Source organism: Schistocerca piceifrons, chromosome 1 (assembly GCF_021461385.2).
Source record: "Schistocerca piceifrons isolate TAMUIC-IGC-003096 chromosome 1, iqSchPice1.1, whole genome shotgun sequence".
In the NCBI taxonomy this organism is placed as follows: domain Eukaryota; kingdom Metazoa; phylum Arthropoda; class Insecta; order Orthoptera; family Acrididae; genus Schistocerca; species Schistocerca piceifrons.
In genome coordinates, this window is record NC_060138.1 from 29,003,891 (window position 1) to 29,019,167 (window position 15,277).

Sequence of the window (15,277 nt, forward strand, 5' to 3'; positions counted from 1 at the left end):
CTGTACCGGCAAGGGAAAGAGTGAAGAAGCACCGAGAAAAGATGAAAGAAAGCCAAGAAAACAGAGAAGCTTACTTGAAGAAAGAATGAGAAAGAGACAAATTAAGAAGATTGCATGTTAAAGAAAAACTGAAAAATAATCAACATCTTAGAGATAAGAATGGAAGAAAAATAAGAGAGAGAGAGAGAGAGAGAGAGAGAGAGAGAGCATTCAGAGAAAAGAAAAAACTAGAACTCCCAAGATCAAAAGTTCCAAATGAATTTTCTCGTATTGGGACTTATAAGTGTAAACAGACATTTGGTAAAGCTGTGAAGAAAGTGTTGAAGGTATTTTCAAAAAGCCCCAGTAAAAAAATCTGCTGTAATTAAAAAGATAGTTTCCGATATAATTGGCTCTGAAACTTTCATATGTGATACAAAACATACCAGAACTCCAGTCTCAAGTGAAGAGGAAAAACTAAAAATTCACGAGTTCTTCACTAGGGACGACATTAGCCGCCAAGCTCCTGAGCGTAAAGATGTTGTAACTGTATGGAAAAAGGGAGAATGTAAACAGAAATTCCAAAAGCATCACTTACTTCTGACTGTAGGAGAGGTTTATGAGGAATTCAAAAAACTACATCCAGATATTTCTGTAGGAAAGTCCACGTTTTATTCACTGCGACCACCTTTGGTTCTCCTATCATCATATACACCACATAATGTATGTGTGTGTAAGTACCACTACAATTTCATAAGCATATTTGAGTCTTTGAGCAAAGCTGTTCCATCTGTTCCAAGAAATCACAAGGAATTATTGAACGAATTAAGTTGTAATTCACAGAACGAAGACTGTGTTTTTGGGTCATGCCAGGAATGTCAAATTAAATTGAGCAAATTTATCCCAGAAGGCTTTGACTTAACTAAAAAGATTGTCTGGAAGCAATGGGAAAATGATGCGAAACATGGTCCTTGTCTTAGTGAACATTCGGGTAGCTGCGATGATGTCTTAGCATTACTGGTTGACAAATTGCCTCAGTTTAAAAAACATTGCTATGTGAAGATAAAGGAGAGTGATTTCTTCCAAGGAAAGAAAAACAGCCTTGACATTGAAGAACGTGTTCTTCAAATAGACTTTGCAGAGAATTATGCTCTAATTTCACAAAATGAGGTACAGAGTGCACACTGGGTGCATTCACAAGTAACTATTTGCACTTTCTGCATTTGGTTTGCAAACCATGAAGTCAGGTCCCATGCAGTCATCAGTAATGACCTTTCACACACAAAATACTCGGTGTGGACTTTTCTTAAAACTGATATAACAAGAGATTAAAAAAGTGTTTCCTAAAGTTAAAAGAGTTTTTATATTTTCTGACAACTGTGCTGGGCAGTTCAAAAATAAATATACTTTGTCCAGTCTATGTTATTTTGAGAGAGACTTTGGATTGACAGTTGAGTGGAATTTTTTTGCCAGTTCACATGGTAAAGGAGGCATGGATAGCATTGGAGGTGCACTGAAGAGGAGCGTGTGGGCAGCTGTTAGATCTAGGAAAGTTATTATTAACAACGCAATTGACTTTTTTGCCTACACTCCGAAGAATTTTTCTAAAATTAAGGTACTATGGATTGATAAGATAACAGTGGAGCATAACATTCCTATTTTGGATGAAAGGTGGAAAAATTTACAAGCGATTCCTCAAATCCAGGGCTGCCATCACTTTCGGCCTTATAACACAACTGATTTGCTGGTTTCAAAAACAGCAGTGGCATTAATAACAAGGGTGTCAGTATTTATTATTGAGGAGGCCAAAGTTAAAACATTACATGCAAAAAGACACATAAACTTCTATGAAGTGTGCAGTTCTGATGAATCTGATCAGGAGACTGTTTCACTATCTGAATCACAAGACAATATTGGAAGTGCTTGTGAGTTAAGCCTAACTAATAAAACTGAAAAGTCTGATTTAAAATTTGGGTTATTTGTCTTGGTTGACATTCCAAGTGACAAAAAGAAGCCAACCCTATCCAAAATTCAATACCGTTACTTGGGAATCTGCCAGAGTGAGGTTGATGAAGAGGAGGATGTGAAAATAATGTTTCTGAAGTCAGTAGGAAAAAGTAAAACACTGATGTTTGTTCTGTGAAATTCAGTCAAGTACTACCTAAGGTAACAACACCAGAAATCAAACAATAAGGTAACCGTTTGTACTATGAGTTCAATTTTGAGTTGGATGTTGCTGAAAAAGATTATTAAATGAAGTTTTTAAACCTCTCAATAATAAGAAAACATTTTTGTCATAAATTTATTAGGCCTACAAAATGAGGTAAATGTTAAGTAACGATATCTTGACCTAGTTGTACAATAAAATTGTAACAAAATTTTTTGTGTAATAAATAGCTTTATCCTTCAAATATGTTTTCTTCAGTACATACTTTTATTACAAATCAACTACAATACTTCTTTTCTTTTTATGCAATCGTAAGAGGTAGATTTATTCCTTCAAGAATCAAATCTGATGCATCTATGTAACGCCCGTAACATTTAATGTAACACCCGTAACAGCAAAAAATATACATATACTGAGTAATGATGTCCCAAAAAATAAAAATTTATATTTCAAAATAAAATTTGGGGCAATACCTCTTAACAGTTGTTTTACAAGAATAAAAGCTTCATCAAGTTTGCAGAAATTAGAGAATTCCCTAACTCATAACAGGGGCCAGCTCTACTTTTGGTAACACCCATAACACTACTTTTCTGATTAATAACCAGGAGAACAATAAAACAATTCCAGTATCAACATTTCTAACATGAAATATAATGTAAGCCTTAAAAGTTTTCAATATAAAATTCAATAAATATTTTTCCTTACATTATTTTTCCTGATTTTAAGGTGTGTACATGTAACACCCGTAACTATGGAATTGCCCTAAGACAAAAAGGAAAATGTATCTGTCGACCAAGAATAGTTCCAATGCTAATGATTTAGATAAATAAAAGAAATACAGTAAAATATTAAAAAAAGTAATTCAGACATTTAAACAAATGCACTACGAGAAGAAGATAGCAATGTTCAGGGAACAAAATAAAAACAATATGCGATATAGTGAAAGAGGAGACTGGTAGAATCAGAAAGGAACAGAAGCAAATAGCATTAAGGGTAGATGACAAGTTAGTAACCGATGGGCAGTGTGGCAAATCTATTTAACAAGTACTTTATATCCGTTACTGATAGAATGGGATTGTCAGGATCAGTAAATAATGCCCTTGAATATCTGAAACTAGCCTTTACAAATAGCTTCAGGTACAAGAATATGTCACTCACTTCACCAAAATCTTTACAAAGCATTCTAGTGGTTACGATGCAATATCAACAAAGTTAATTAGGCATGTTCTTGTGAGTTTAGTACAATTCTAAGTTACTTGTGTAACCAATCAATTATAACTGGCTAAAATATGCAGATGTTAAACCTCTATTCAAGAAAGGGGATAATGAGATACCATCAAACTACAGACCAATTCTCAAAAATTTTATAAAAAGTAATGTGCAGGCAGCTTCTCAACCACCTGACCACAAATAACATATTATCAAGAACACAGTTTGGATTTATGAAGGGTTCTGATATCGAGAAGGCTATGTACACCTACAGTGAAAATGTGCTTAATTCATTAAATAAAAAATTACAAGCTGCAGGTATTTTCTGTGATTTGTCAAAGGCATTTGACTGTGTGAACCACAACATCCTATTAAATAAATTAGAATTCTATGGTGTCACATGCAGTGCTGCAAAATGGTTCAAGTCATACCTCACTAACAGAAAACAAAGGGTGTCAGTGCAAGGGACTAGTGAATTAAGTTATCAGTCATCATCAGAATGGGAAGAAATTACATGTGGTGTCCCACAAGGATCCATCTTAGGGCCATTGCTTTTTCTTGTGTACATTAATGATCTCTCATCAGTTACACTGCCAGAAGCAGAGTTTGTTTTGTTTGCAGATGACACAAGTATTGCAATAAATAGTATAGTTCTAGAAAGATCTGCAAATGATATTTTCATGGAGATTAATAAATGGTTTAAAGCCAACTCACTGACATTAAACTTTGAAAAGACTCACTATATGCAATACAGAATCTGTAAGAGGTTTCCACCCAGCATATGCATAAAGTATGAAGAAGAGCAGATAGAAGAGGTTGACAGCCTCAAATTCCTGGGATTACAACTTCATGATAAATTCAGTTGGGAGGAGCACACCACAGAACTGCAGAAACGCCTTAACAAATCTGTATTTGCAATTCGAGTGTTAGCAGACATAGGCGACATAAAAATGAAAAAGCTTGCATACCTTGCCCACTTTCATTCCATAATGTCATATGGTACAATATTTTGGGGTAAATCTTCAAGTCAAACAAAAGTTTTCAGAGTCCAAAAGCGTGTAATACGTATTATTTGTGGAGTAAATTCACGGACGTCCATTAGAAACCTCTTCAAAGAACTGTGTACACTAACTACTGCCTCTCAGTATATTTACTCCTTAACGAAATTTGTCCTAAATAATACATATCTTTTTCCAACAAACAGCTCAGTTCATACATACAATACCAGGAACAAAAATTATCTGCAAAAGGACTTAAAAGCACTTACTTTAGTTCAAAAAGGTGTCCACTACTTAGGAACACTCAACTTCAATAATTTGCCAGCAAACATAAAAAATTTAGTTACAAATAAAGATCAGTTTAAAAAGAGCCTGAAAGATTTACTAATGGCCAACTCCTCCTACTCCATTGACGAATTTTTTAATGGTAACAATTGATGTATTGTATATATTCATACTATTAGTATTGTTATCTCAGTAAAAAAAAAAAAAAAAAAGACATGTTCCACATCGAAAAACTAATCTAATCTAATCTAGACCATATTCTCACCATCTGCCGACAAACGAGAGAGGGAGGAGGATATTAGAGTTTAACGTCCCGTAGACAATTAAGTCACTATAAATAAAACCCGCGCCGGCGAAACATTGCACTTGGCAGTTCGCTTTTTGTCAAGTTTGGTTGGCTCTACTGTAGTAGCGATGTTGCAACAGCAGCCTCTATACACCCACAGCAGACGATACAGTTTTCCGTCCCGTTTCATAAATGTAAGTGATTGAGCAATTAAAGAGTATATAAAAACTCGTTTTTAGTTATACTACAATGACAGGAAGTAAACAACCCTATAATAATGCACGTAAAAGCATAACAATGCACACCCTTTCGATAACGGAGCAAAGAAATACAGAAAACAAGCATCTGACGACTGTACTTTAAAATCAATACTGTATATAGTTTACAAAATAAATAATAACCGAGATTGCATTAAATAACCAATATTAGTAATTTTTCACTCACCAACTTATAGTGATAATGGCGCAATTCCATCCAGCTCGCCATCGTCACTGTTGTCTGATTCATCAGTAAGACAAATCATCGACTGTTCATGGCCACTGATAATGCCTTCTATTGTCTGTGCTGCTCGTATAAGCTTCTCGACGTGATCAACTTTTTCCCTCCATGACGCTGCATCCACCGCCACAAGAGCTTCACGCAACAGCTTTTCCATCTCTGTTATTGTAAATGTACATTTTTACATCACTCCATACCAACTCCGTAGGGTTCAAATGGCAGTGATATGGTGGCAATCTTATTACACTATGACCCTGATCCTTGGCAATTTCGTCTACTACATATGTAGGTGTCGTAGGCTTATTTTCTTTAACAAGAGAATGTAATAGAACCTTTGTCATACTCATATCCGCTGCAATATTTCGAACCTGTAACCACTGCACCATAACTTCTTTCCGATCATTTGTGGTTGAGGCTTTTTCAGTATCACCGAATGACATGGAGCATTGTCCATTATGATTGTTGTAGGGACAGGAAATTGTTTTAAAAGGTTCCTGAACCACTCAACAAATCTTGTGTGATCCATATCTTCATGGTAATCACCAGTCTTTCTTGATCTAAAAACTAAAAGTGCGTCAGGGACAAAACCACTGGAGGAGCCTGCATGGACCACAGTTAATCTAGCTCCTCTTCCCGTCGGCTGATGGCCGCTACTGCTGGGTGTGTTATCCGTCCAACATTTACTGACAGCTTCCCCGGCATTAACCCACGTTTCGTCTAGCCAAATTATGGAATGAATGTGTCTGCCCACAATTTTGTGCAAGAAAATGCTACGAGCGGTAACAATATGTGCCCTCTCTAACAGTACTTTGCGTCCGTCTAGCGTTTTGTAACGGAAACCCATATTTTTTAGCACAATTTTTAGTGATGTTTTACCACCCCTGAAGAGTTCACTTTTTTTTTAAGAGATTAATAACTTAGCTACAATCGGATACTCTTTTCTGCTGTAGTAAGCATAAACATGCCTACGAATTGCATCAGTCTGGAAAGAATCTGAATCTGTGATAGGACTAGGCCGCTTTTTCTTCTTTCCCGGGGTTGATAATAATGTATTATTTGATCCAGACAGCTCGAAATCATTACGGCTCACGTCAGTATCTTCCAAGTTTTGTAGTAATACTCCCTTACTTACTACGGTTCTTGCACTAATACCAAGAGTTTTCGACGTACGTTCCACCACTTGGTCGGCAGGAATTGATGGCTGTCCATGAATGCTTACGTAGTTTTTCTCCTGCTCGTAAAACTCACTAGTTCTGCGTAGTAACTCCAGTGCCCGGCTGTTTAGCAGCAGCCCTCGACGCAAAGGATTGTCACTAGGTGAACGAAGTCTTTTGGGTGCAATTTTACGAGTATGTAAACTCACAACGTAACAAAAGTCACAACGATATAGAACACAGTACAACGAAAACACGCGGTAAACAACATGCAATTCACGTTGTTTACACATTCACTGAACCAAGAAGGCAACGCGGGAACTTTGACGTCACAGCATGTGAGTAACAGCAGTGCTCACTGCGCTGTGATTGGCTGGCGCCCCACGCTGAACGCCTAGCGCCTCTCGTTCTTCACTTTGTACACTGTTACGCTGCCAACTTCATACGCAAACGTCAAGTGCAATGTTTCAGCGGCCTGGGTTCTATACCCGGGCCGTTGAAACATTACACTTGAGCACAAGCTTAAGATTAGGGAAGGATGGAGAAGGAAAGTGGCCGTGCTCTTTTGAAGGAAGCATCCCAGCATTTGCTTTAAGTGATTTAGGGAAATCGCAGAAAACCTAATCAGGATGGCTGGACGTGGGCTTGAACCGTCACCCTCCTAAATGCAAGTCCAGTGTGCTATCCCACTGGCCAAAAAGGAGTACTATCCTCATGACTCAGTATCACCCAAGTCTGGAGCAAATGAATCACATTCTATGCCAGGGTTTTGAGTACCTCTCATTGTGCTGTGAAATTATGAATGTCCTACTCGCTATCCTTCGCACCACTCCCACAGTGGTAGTCTGCAATTCACCAAACCTACACAACATCCTTGTTGCATCCCTACTCCACCTCTGCTCCCCATCCCGAGTGCAAGACCTGTCCCATACGTTCTCTCAACACCACCTACTCCAGTCCAGTCACAAGATATCACCTGTCCCATCAAAGGCAGGACTCCATGTGTTGCATTCTATGTGGTCATAACAACCAACAAGCTTTCTGACCAAATGAATGCCCACTGACAAACTGTGGCCTAAAGGCAGCTGCACCACCCACTTGCTGAAGATGCTGCCCAAGACAATGTGCTTCACTTCGATGACCAGTGCACAGCCTGCACCACCCAAATCCATCCTACTAACACCAGTCTTCTGAACAGTGCAGGTGGGAACTCTCCCTGCAATAGCTCCTACATTCCCGTAAGCCCCTGGCCTCAACCTTTGCCTACCATGTCCTTCACCCAACTATTACCTTCCCTGCTCCAACTCCACTCCACCACTACACAGCCTCTTATTTCATCAACGAACCCACTAACTCGCTCCTCTACTTCTCTGGTTTTCTGTACCCTCTCCCCCTTAAACCTCTTGGCAGTACTTTGCAGTCCTACCCTGTCCCCACCATGCCTGTGTGTGTGTGTGTGTGTTTTTACAAACCATAACTTCGTGGTAGTTTATTTTGCAAATGCACTACTTCAGGGAACAAGTTTGTATGTGAAAAACATAATGATGTAACAGACATTACTAAATGGGAAGTAGGACTATGTAGAAGCTATAAATTTTTGCTATAGTGAAATATGTATGCCATGTGATTCGAGGCAGCATTTTTGATAATTTATGTTAAAGTAACAGAACTGTAGTTAAAAACAGGGCAGTAATGTCTCAATACTGAAAATTTGCAACAAAATTATTTAACCCTCCTAGTACCACTGGAGTCAAAATTATTTAATCCTCCTAGTACCAGTGGAGTCAATATGACCCAAATCTCAAATCTAACAGTTATGAGAATAATTTGATGATTGCTACATTCAACAGTTGTAATGTTTGTTCATTAAAAGACTGAATATTTCTCAGGTAAATCACTTGAGGTCTTTCTGACCACAGAGGTACTCAGTTGCTTGGGGCGGGGCGGGGGGGGGGGGGGGGGGGGGGGGGAAGATCCTGGTATTAGAAGGGTTAAAAAGGTTGAATGGAATCTTAAATTATTTGACAGTTCATCATAATATGAACATCAATACGAATTCAGGGTTATGCCTACCTTCTTTGTGTGTGTTATTGACATTTCTGTACTAATGTCAAGCAGTAAAGATACCAGCAGAAAAATGCCCCTATCACAGCACAAAAAGGCGAATATGCTTCTCACTGTAAAGTGGGGTACCAGCTGCCTCATGCTACCTTCCTCAGCACCTTAAAAATTTACCCTAAAATTTTGGCAAGCAAACATATTTGTGGTCTTTTTAACATGCAACTTACCTCTCACTCCCACAGGCTCCCTAACTGTAATTTGCTCAGACCTATCACTGTACATCACATACATCCACTCCCACTTGTCCATTCTCAGACATTCATTCAGCCCAACTCATTGTCATTATCTGCTTGTCTCTCACAGCCAGTCTCCTCCTTTCTGTCCTACTACTGTTGTCTCCTCTCATTGTCACTGTCTCCCGCTTGTTCTCAATTACTGCTGCTGTCTCATTAATTCCTTCACACTGTTGCTGTCTCTTATCACTGTCACTGCCTCTCATTGTCACTGGCTCCCATCCACTTCGAGGCATTTTGTTCACTGGTTCCCTTCTTTTCTTTGCCATTGCAGGACATGTCACTCATATGAAAAGAACTTTATAGCTCAGTAAAATTTTGATAGTTAACATACTATATGTGAAATTGAAATAACCCAAAACTAGTTTTGCACTTCACACAGAATTTTATGTGCACCAAAATTTTGCACATGTTTCAGCACAACATGGGTTTCCCAGAACCCTTCTGATGACAATGGAGAGACAGCATATTTCTCTGCACTAAGTCACTTTATAAACTACATTTCCACCTCACGCTGGATTTTGCATTAAAATTTTCAAGGTTATTAGGACTGGAATCTTAAAAATATGTCTAGACAAATACATTTATTTGCTATGCAAAGTCATCTTGGAATCTGCGGCTCAGTTTTAGTACCCAAGAACCACGTTTTTGGGGTCTGTTCATAATGGATAAAGCGTTTTGAAAACAGGAAGATGGAAATTCAATATGAAGGCCTAGAGAATACAGCTTTAAAATTTGAGCAATAAAAGCCTAGAGAATACAGCATTAAAATCTGAGCAATTTGCTGCGATTAGTTACTATTTAGATTTAGCCTTACACCAAATTTTGTGTGTGTTATATGCGTACATATACAGTAACTTTGAATATCTCAGAAACAAATAAAAATGTCATGGCAATTCTTACAGTTATTCAAGATCAGGATCGTTGGAATATATTGTGTAAATATCAGCCATTCATTGTGCATAGCTGTCTTGAAATTTGCTGCTCGGTTTTGGTACGAAAAATGGTAAAGAAACCCTTTTTTGTGGTTTCCTAAGAAACTGTGCATGACCTATGGTGACTCCATAAGCCCCTAAAGGCATACCTAAACCACACCAAATGCAAAAAGAACCAAATGATTTGCTCCTTTTGACTAAGCAGGAGGAAGTGTGTAATATTCATACTTTGATCGTGTCCTGTAAGATAATGACACTAAGACGATTCTTCTGTTGAATAATACAAATGGTCTGTAGCCCAAGGGCTATCCAAAACACTTGACCCTACCTTTCTATCACCAACAGAACGTGAGGTGTAAGTCTCAGGAAGATCTCATTTTTATGCACAGCATTTTGGAATGTATTGGGTAGCTCATGTTGTTGCATCCATACTGATTATGAAACAGTCTGTTGTTTTTACCTGGATTACATCAAAAAATGTTCAAAGAAACTGACAGAAATCAACATTATGAACCAAGTGAGGCTTCAAATAATTGAAGGTTGATGAATTAAGCAATTTGCTTTGGTCTGAAGTTCATTATCTGAAAATTACAACCTTCTGCAGGTTTTGTGCAGTATCTATGTAGTTTACTAATGCAGAGTAATTTTGTTTCTCTGCATGTACATAAACCTTGAAGTCTATGTAATTGGATACCTAGACACAGGCAGTGCCATACAAGAATGGACCATATCCAGAGTACTAGAGAAGCTTGGAACTGAGAAGAAAAGGGAGCGAGTCCCACCTTTCAAAATTCTGCAAGTCATGGACACAAGGGTTCAAAAGCACAATTTTAGAGACTCATAAAATGTGCTAAATATTTGAAGGACTTATCGAGGTTTATGTAAAACATATTGTTGCACTTAAAAAGTCTTCGAGAATTTATAATTTCTTTAAAAAATGTTTGTAAACAGGACTTACTTAAAATGTGAAAACCTTTTGTAGGATTTTGTATTAATATATATTGAATGTTGTAATTTTTCAAAAATTTGTACTTATGTATTGCAGACAGACTGACTGAATAATTCAATAGAGTTGGGGGTGAAACGAAACATCAAGGCAGAGGAATAACTGTTTTTTACAATTCTATTCCTTATTTAACTTTTCATTTTCTATATTACACTGGTAGTATTTGTCCCACATTTACTCAAAATATCACAATTCTTATCTAGGAGCTATTTCAGGAAAATCTGTTGTTCGTTAGTTTCAGTTCTGCTAATACCAATGTTATAATTAGTTTTTCAGTACATGTGTTCTTTTGAGAGAAATCTGTAATTTACTATGTTCAGGAACCACATGCTCGAAAAAATATTGTGAGCTAATAATTGTTTATTTCCAAAGGGCCATAGTTTATTTGAAAGTCCTGATTTCACTCTTTTCAGTTGACGCTTCTTTTTCTGATAAAAAGAAAATTGTAATTAAAGTTTCCACCATCCAGAAAATATCTCAGTTATTTGGACCAATAGGTATGTTTAATTTCAAGAACTGATTATGATATACTAATTTTTGTGAACTAGAAAATACATTTGGTTATCAGAATCATGTGTTAATTAAGAAATTAAACAAATAATAATTTCAAACCTGTGAATTTAGCACAAAGCTCGGTAAATCCCCACAGTAGTGCAGAAGGTACAAATTAAATAGTCTACCCAACGTTGTAAATTTTCAGTCATCCATCTCATAGATAAACTAAATTACTGCTTGGATCACTACAATGGCTTCAGAACTAAATTTGATCTTTGTACTGTAACAAACTGAAATGTATTTACTGATTCAATACCCTCATCTACATCAAAACATCAGACAATAGTTCTGGCAGTCTGCAGGAGTCATTCATTTCTGTAGCATGGTGTAGGCGCTTGTTTTGTTCCTTGAATCAGTCTGCACCCAGTAATTGTTCAGTAACATCTCGGAATACAGGCCACAATATCAATTTTTATGTTGATCTCTCAACATAAAAATTAACTGTTTGCACTCATCTGATCAACCGTTCACTGTCAAAGTCACCAATATATGAAGCTCGGAGTGTTACAGTCAGTCAGTGTGAATATTTAACGAATTTATTTGAACAGACCGGCTGTAGTCATCCACATAACTTTTCTATGTTAATGATTTAGTAAGGTTTCAGTGACTCATTGTGTGAACTATTTATGACTCAGTTTTCTTTCAAACTGTGTTTTGTAAAGATTCATCATTTGCAGCCACATGAGTGATGATACTATGGAAATGTGTACTATAGAAATTTTTACTGTTTACAGTTAACCCAGACTAGCTGCTAACCTAGTTTAGCTGAAATATAAAAACAGCTGATCGCTCAAGCGATTATAGTCATTGTGTGTTTTGGCACTAATAAATTTGAATTAATTTCAAATGTAAATCAATGTTGGTGTCTCAGTCACTGAAACATCACTCAACAAATTCAACCAATTGCAGAGGAGACTTTGAAATTTCAGTGTTACAGAGGAACAGCAGCAGTACAACCGGTCAGCAACCTCACAAACCTAAACCTGATGAGACCTTTGCACTATTTCATTTATCTACATACGGAAAAGAGGAACTAATCACCCAAATACTATCACTGAACAAGAAATAATTTATAACTTCATGGAATAAATATTGTCACTTTATGGTGCTTTTCTGCGCAGCTCCATTTCTATCTTTCTGACTTGTTTTCCTTATTACAGGTGCCTATGGGTATTTTTAACTCTTTAAAGATGTTCTACACATTATAAATTAAATTAAATTAGAGAGAGAGAGAGAGAGAGAGAGAGAGAGAGCGCTTCAAACTACAGGATGAGAATGTGCACCTGGTTTCCACCATGTCTTCATACTTTGCAACACAACAAAAATTCCCCATTTTGAAACCCAGGAAAGTACTCATTAGAATTGTCACAAGGCTCGTAAGGGTGCTTCACGTTGTCTCTAGCGTTTGACACTCAAATTAACGTAGCTTATTTCATTTTCAAAATCAAATGTTATTATCAGTGTTTCATGTTATTCTCAATGCTTCATTGTACATGGAATATGCCGATACTACCCATTCATTCACACAAATGTAATTTCAATGTAATAACAGCATGCAGTTTCTTTTCACGCATGACAACCCTTTCTGTTAAGTGGAACGTGAAACTTCTTTTGGTCACTTTGACACATTCCTTTCTAATTATTTCACTACACTGTTCAATACATGCATGAGCAAAGGACTTTTTCATATTCCATCAAGATTATACTTCTGTATTTATCTATCTGTTGAAAGATTACTACAAATTTCCACAGCAAGTGAGTGACAGAGTAAAGCTGTCGCGAAGTGCTTAATGAAATACAGCTCATCACTTAAGTTTTACAATAACAGAAAATGTCCTAATCATGACTGCAACCATAGTTACTTTAGGCCATTGTACTCCAACACTGGAAACAGTTTTATTAACTTGTACAAAGTGAACAGAATGTTTAATGACATCTGTTTATGTAATCTAATATATCATTTACATAATATTGATAAGGAAACAACATTTTCTCTACATGGTGGGGATTTTAAGTTACACAATATTTTAGCTTGTTTCTGAAAACATTCTGTTAATTCCAGAACACTCCAGTTTTTTTGTAAATTATATTTATCTGACATACTGACATCAAAGTTCGTGATATGGCGCGCACACACACACACACACACACACACACATGCATACAACAACACAAAATGTTACATGGATACACCAAACACTTACTTTTTTAAGTTGATTTTAGATTGGTTATATATTAGTAACATACAGTGTGATCAGTCACTCTGCAATTACTTTATTCTGCAATTGGATTACCAAATGAGGTAAAATGCTGATTGGGAAATTGCCTTTGCCATAACGCTGGCAACCAATTTCTTTAACTACCTTGGATGCGATATGCCAAGAACCAATGTAGATGTTTCAATACAACTATTTTAATTTTACTGGCTATGCTACAAATTCGACCATATAGTCATGTGTCTGTAGTGTTCTAACACTTTATAAATTGAGGAGTAACGCTCTTAGAAAAAAATTAACATACTGATAAAACAATTTCAGGTATCACGCAATCAAACATACCAAGAAATAAATTTACAAAAGTTCTCAGTATGAGACAGTGCGTGTTGTTACACATAAAAAATTTTAACACGGTAATGTAAAAAACTATACATCAAGCAAATGTACAACTTGGGATACTACAGAAATTTAACAACTTCTGTCTTGTTGACACAGTGGCTCATTGTACTGCCTCGTTACTGATGTCTTTCCCAGAAGTGTTCAATTAGGTTATCATTATCGCGGCACTGGTGGCAATAAACCCATGGTTCCTGATACAGCCGAGTTTGGCCCAAGTAATACCTGAAAACAGATTAAACACAAGTACTTAATAACAAATACAATGCGTTCCTCAGTTTTTAAAGATGTGAGGTACATTTCACTGAAGAGCAGAATAGTTACAATCAGAAATCTAATTCCATTGTAGGACAAATAACTAGGGCAGTACGGAGGAACAATGTGGGAGAAATACTCAAATGTCCACTAGACAATAAAAATTTGACTACTTTTAAACACTACTATACTGATGGTACTTTGACTAATTTTAATCAGTGGGTATTGTACACAACTTACTAAAAAGGCTTTACAGGAAAACTAGTTAATGTAATTTTTTAGTCCCCACTGCTCATTATTTAGTTTTATTGTTGGAAAATGCACAATATCCCTCTCAATGGAAATCAACCACTGTCTTTTATATATTACTCTCCTAAACCAGTTTCTGAACAGTTTAAATCAAGCACAAAAACAGTGCATTTGGTTCTTTCATTTAGTTACACCGTTTGAAGACATGCCTTAAATTTTCAGGTATGGTGTGACACTTGCAAGATGACCATAGTTTATGTATAATCAAACAATGGAGAATCCAGGATGGAATAGTGACAATATTATAAAGAAGACAGATTGCTACTTACCATATAGCAGAGATGTCCAAGTTGCAGATAGGCACAACAAAAATACTGTCCAACAAGTAAGTTTTTGGCCAAAAGGGCCTTCATCGTATCGTAATCAGACATAACACACACGCGCACAGGCACACGCACGCACGCACACACACACCCTCTGGATGACGAGACTGATCTGGCTTCAGCAGCCAGAGACTGATCTGTGGTTGTGTGTGCTAGTGTGTATGCGCGCGTTTTGTCCAATTCCAATGAAGGCCTTTTTGGCTGAAAGCTTACTTGTTTGATATTGTTGTGCATATCTGCAACTCGACCTCTCTGCTATAAGGTGAGTAGCAATCTATCTTTTTCATAATACAGTTTAAGTATCATAGACACTTCTAGTAAATAAGTCTATATATGACCGTAACATATTTAT

At 36.9% G+C, this 15,277-nt stretch overlaps 1 protein-coding gene across 1 annotated transcript in view; it reads right to left on the reverse strand.

The window, feature by feature from the left end:
- Window positions 1-13,126: 13,126 nt before the first annotated feature.
- LOC124786266 (mitochondrial import receptor subunit TOM22 homolog) overlaps window positions 13,127-15,277 on the reverse strand; it is a 59,408-nt gene continuing 57,257 nt past the window's right edge. The window contains exon 4 of the mRNA XM_047254248.1: window positions 13,127-14,263. Within this exon, the coding sequence (XP_047110204.1) occupies window positions 14,198-14,263 (66 nt within the window). The 3' untranslated portion in view covers window positions 13,127-14,197. The remainder of the gene's footprint in view (window positions 14,264-15,277) is intronic.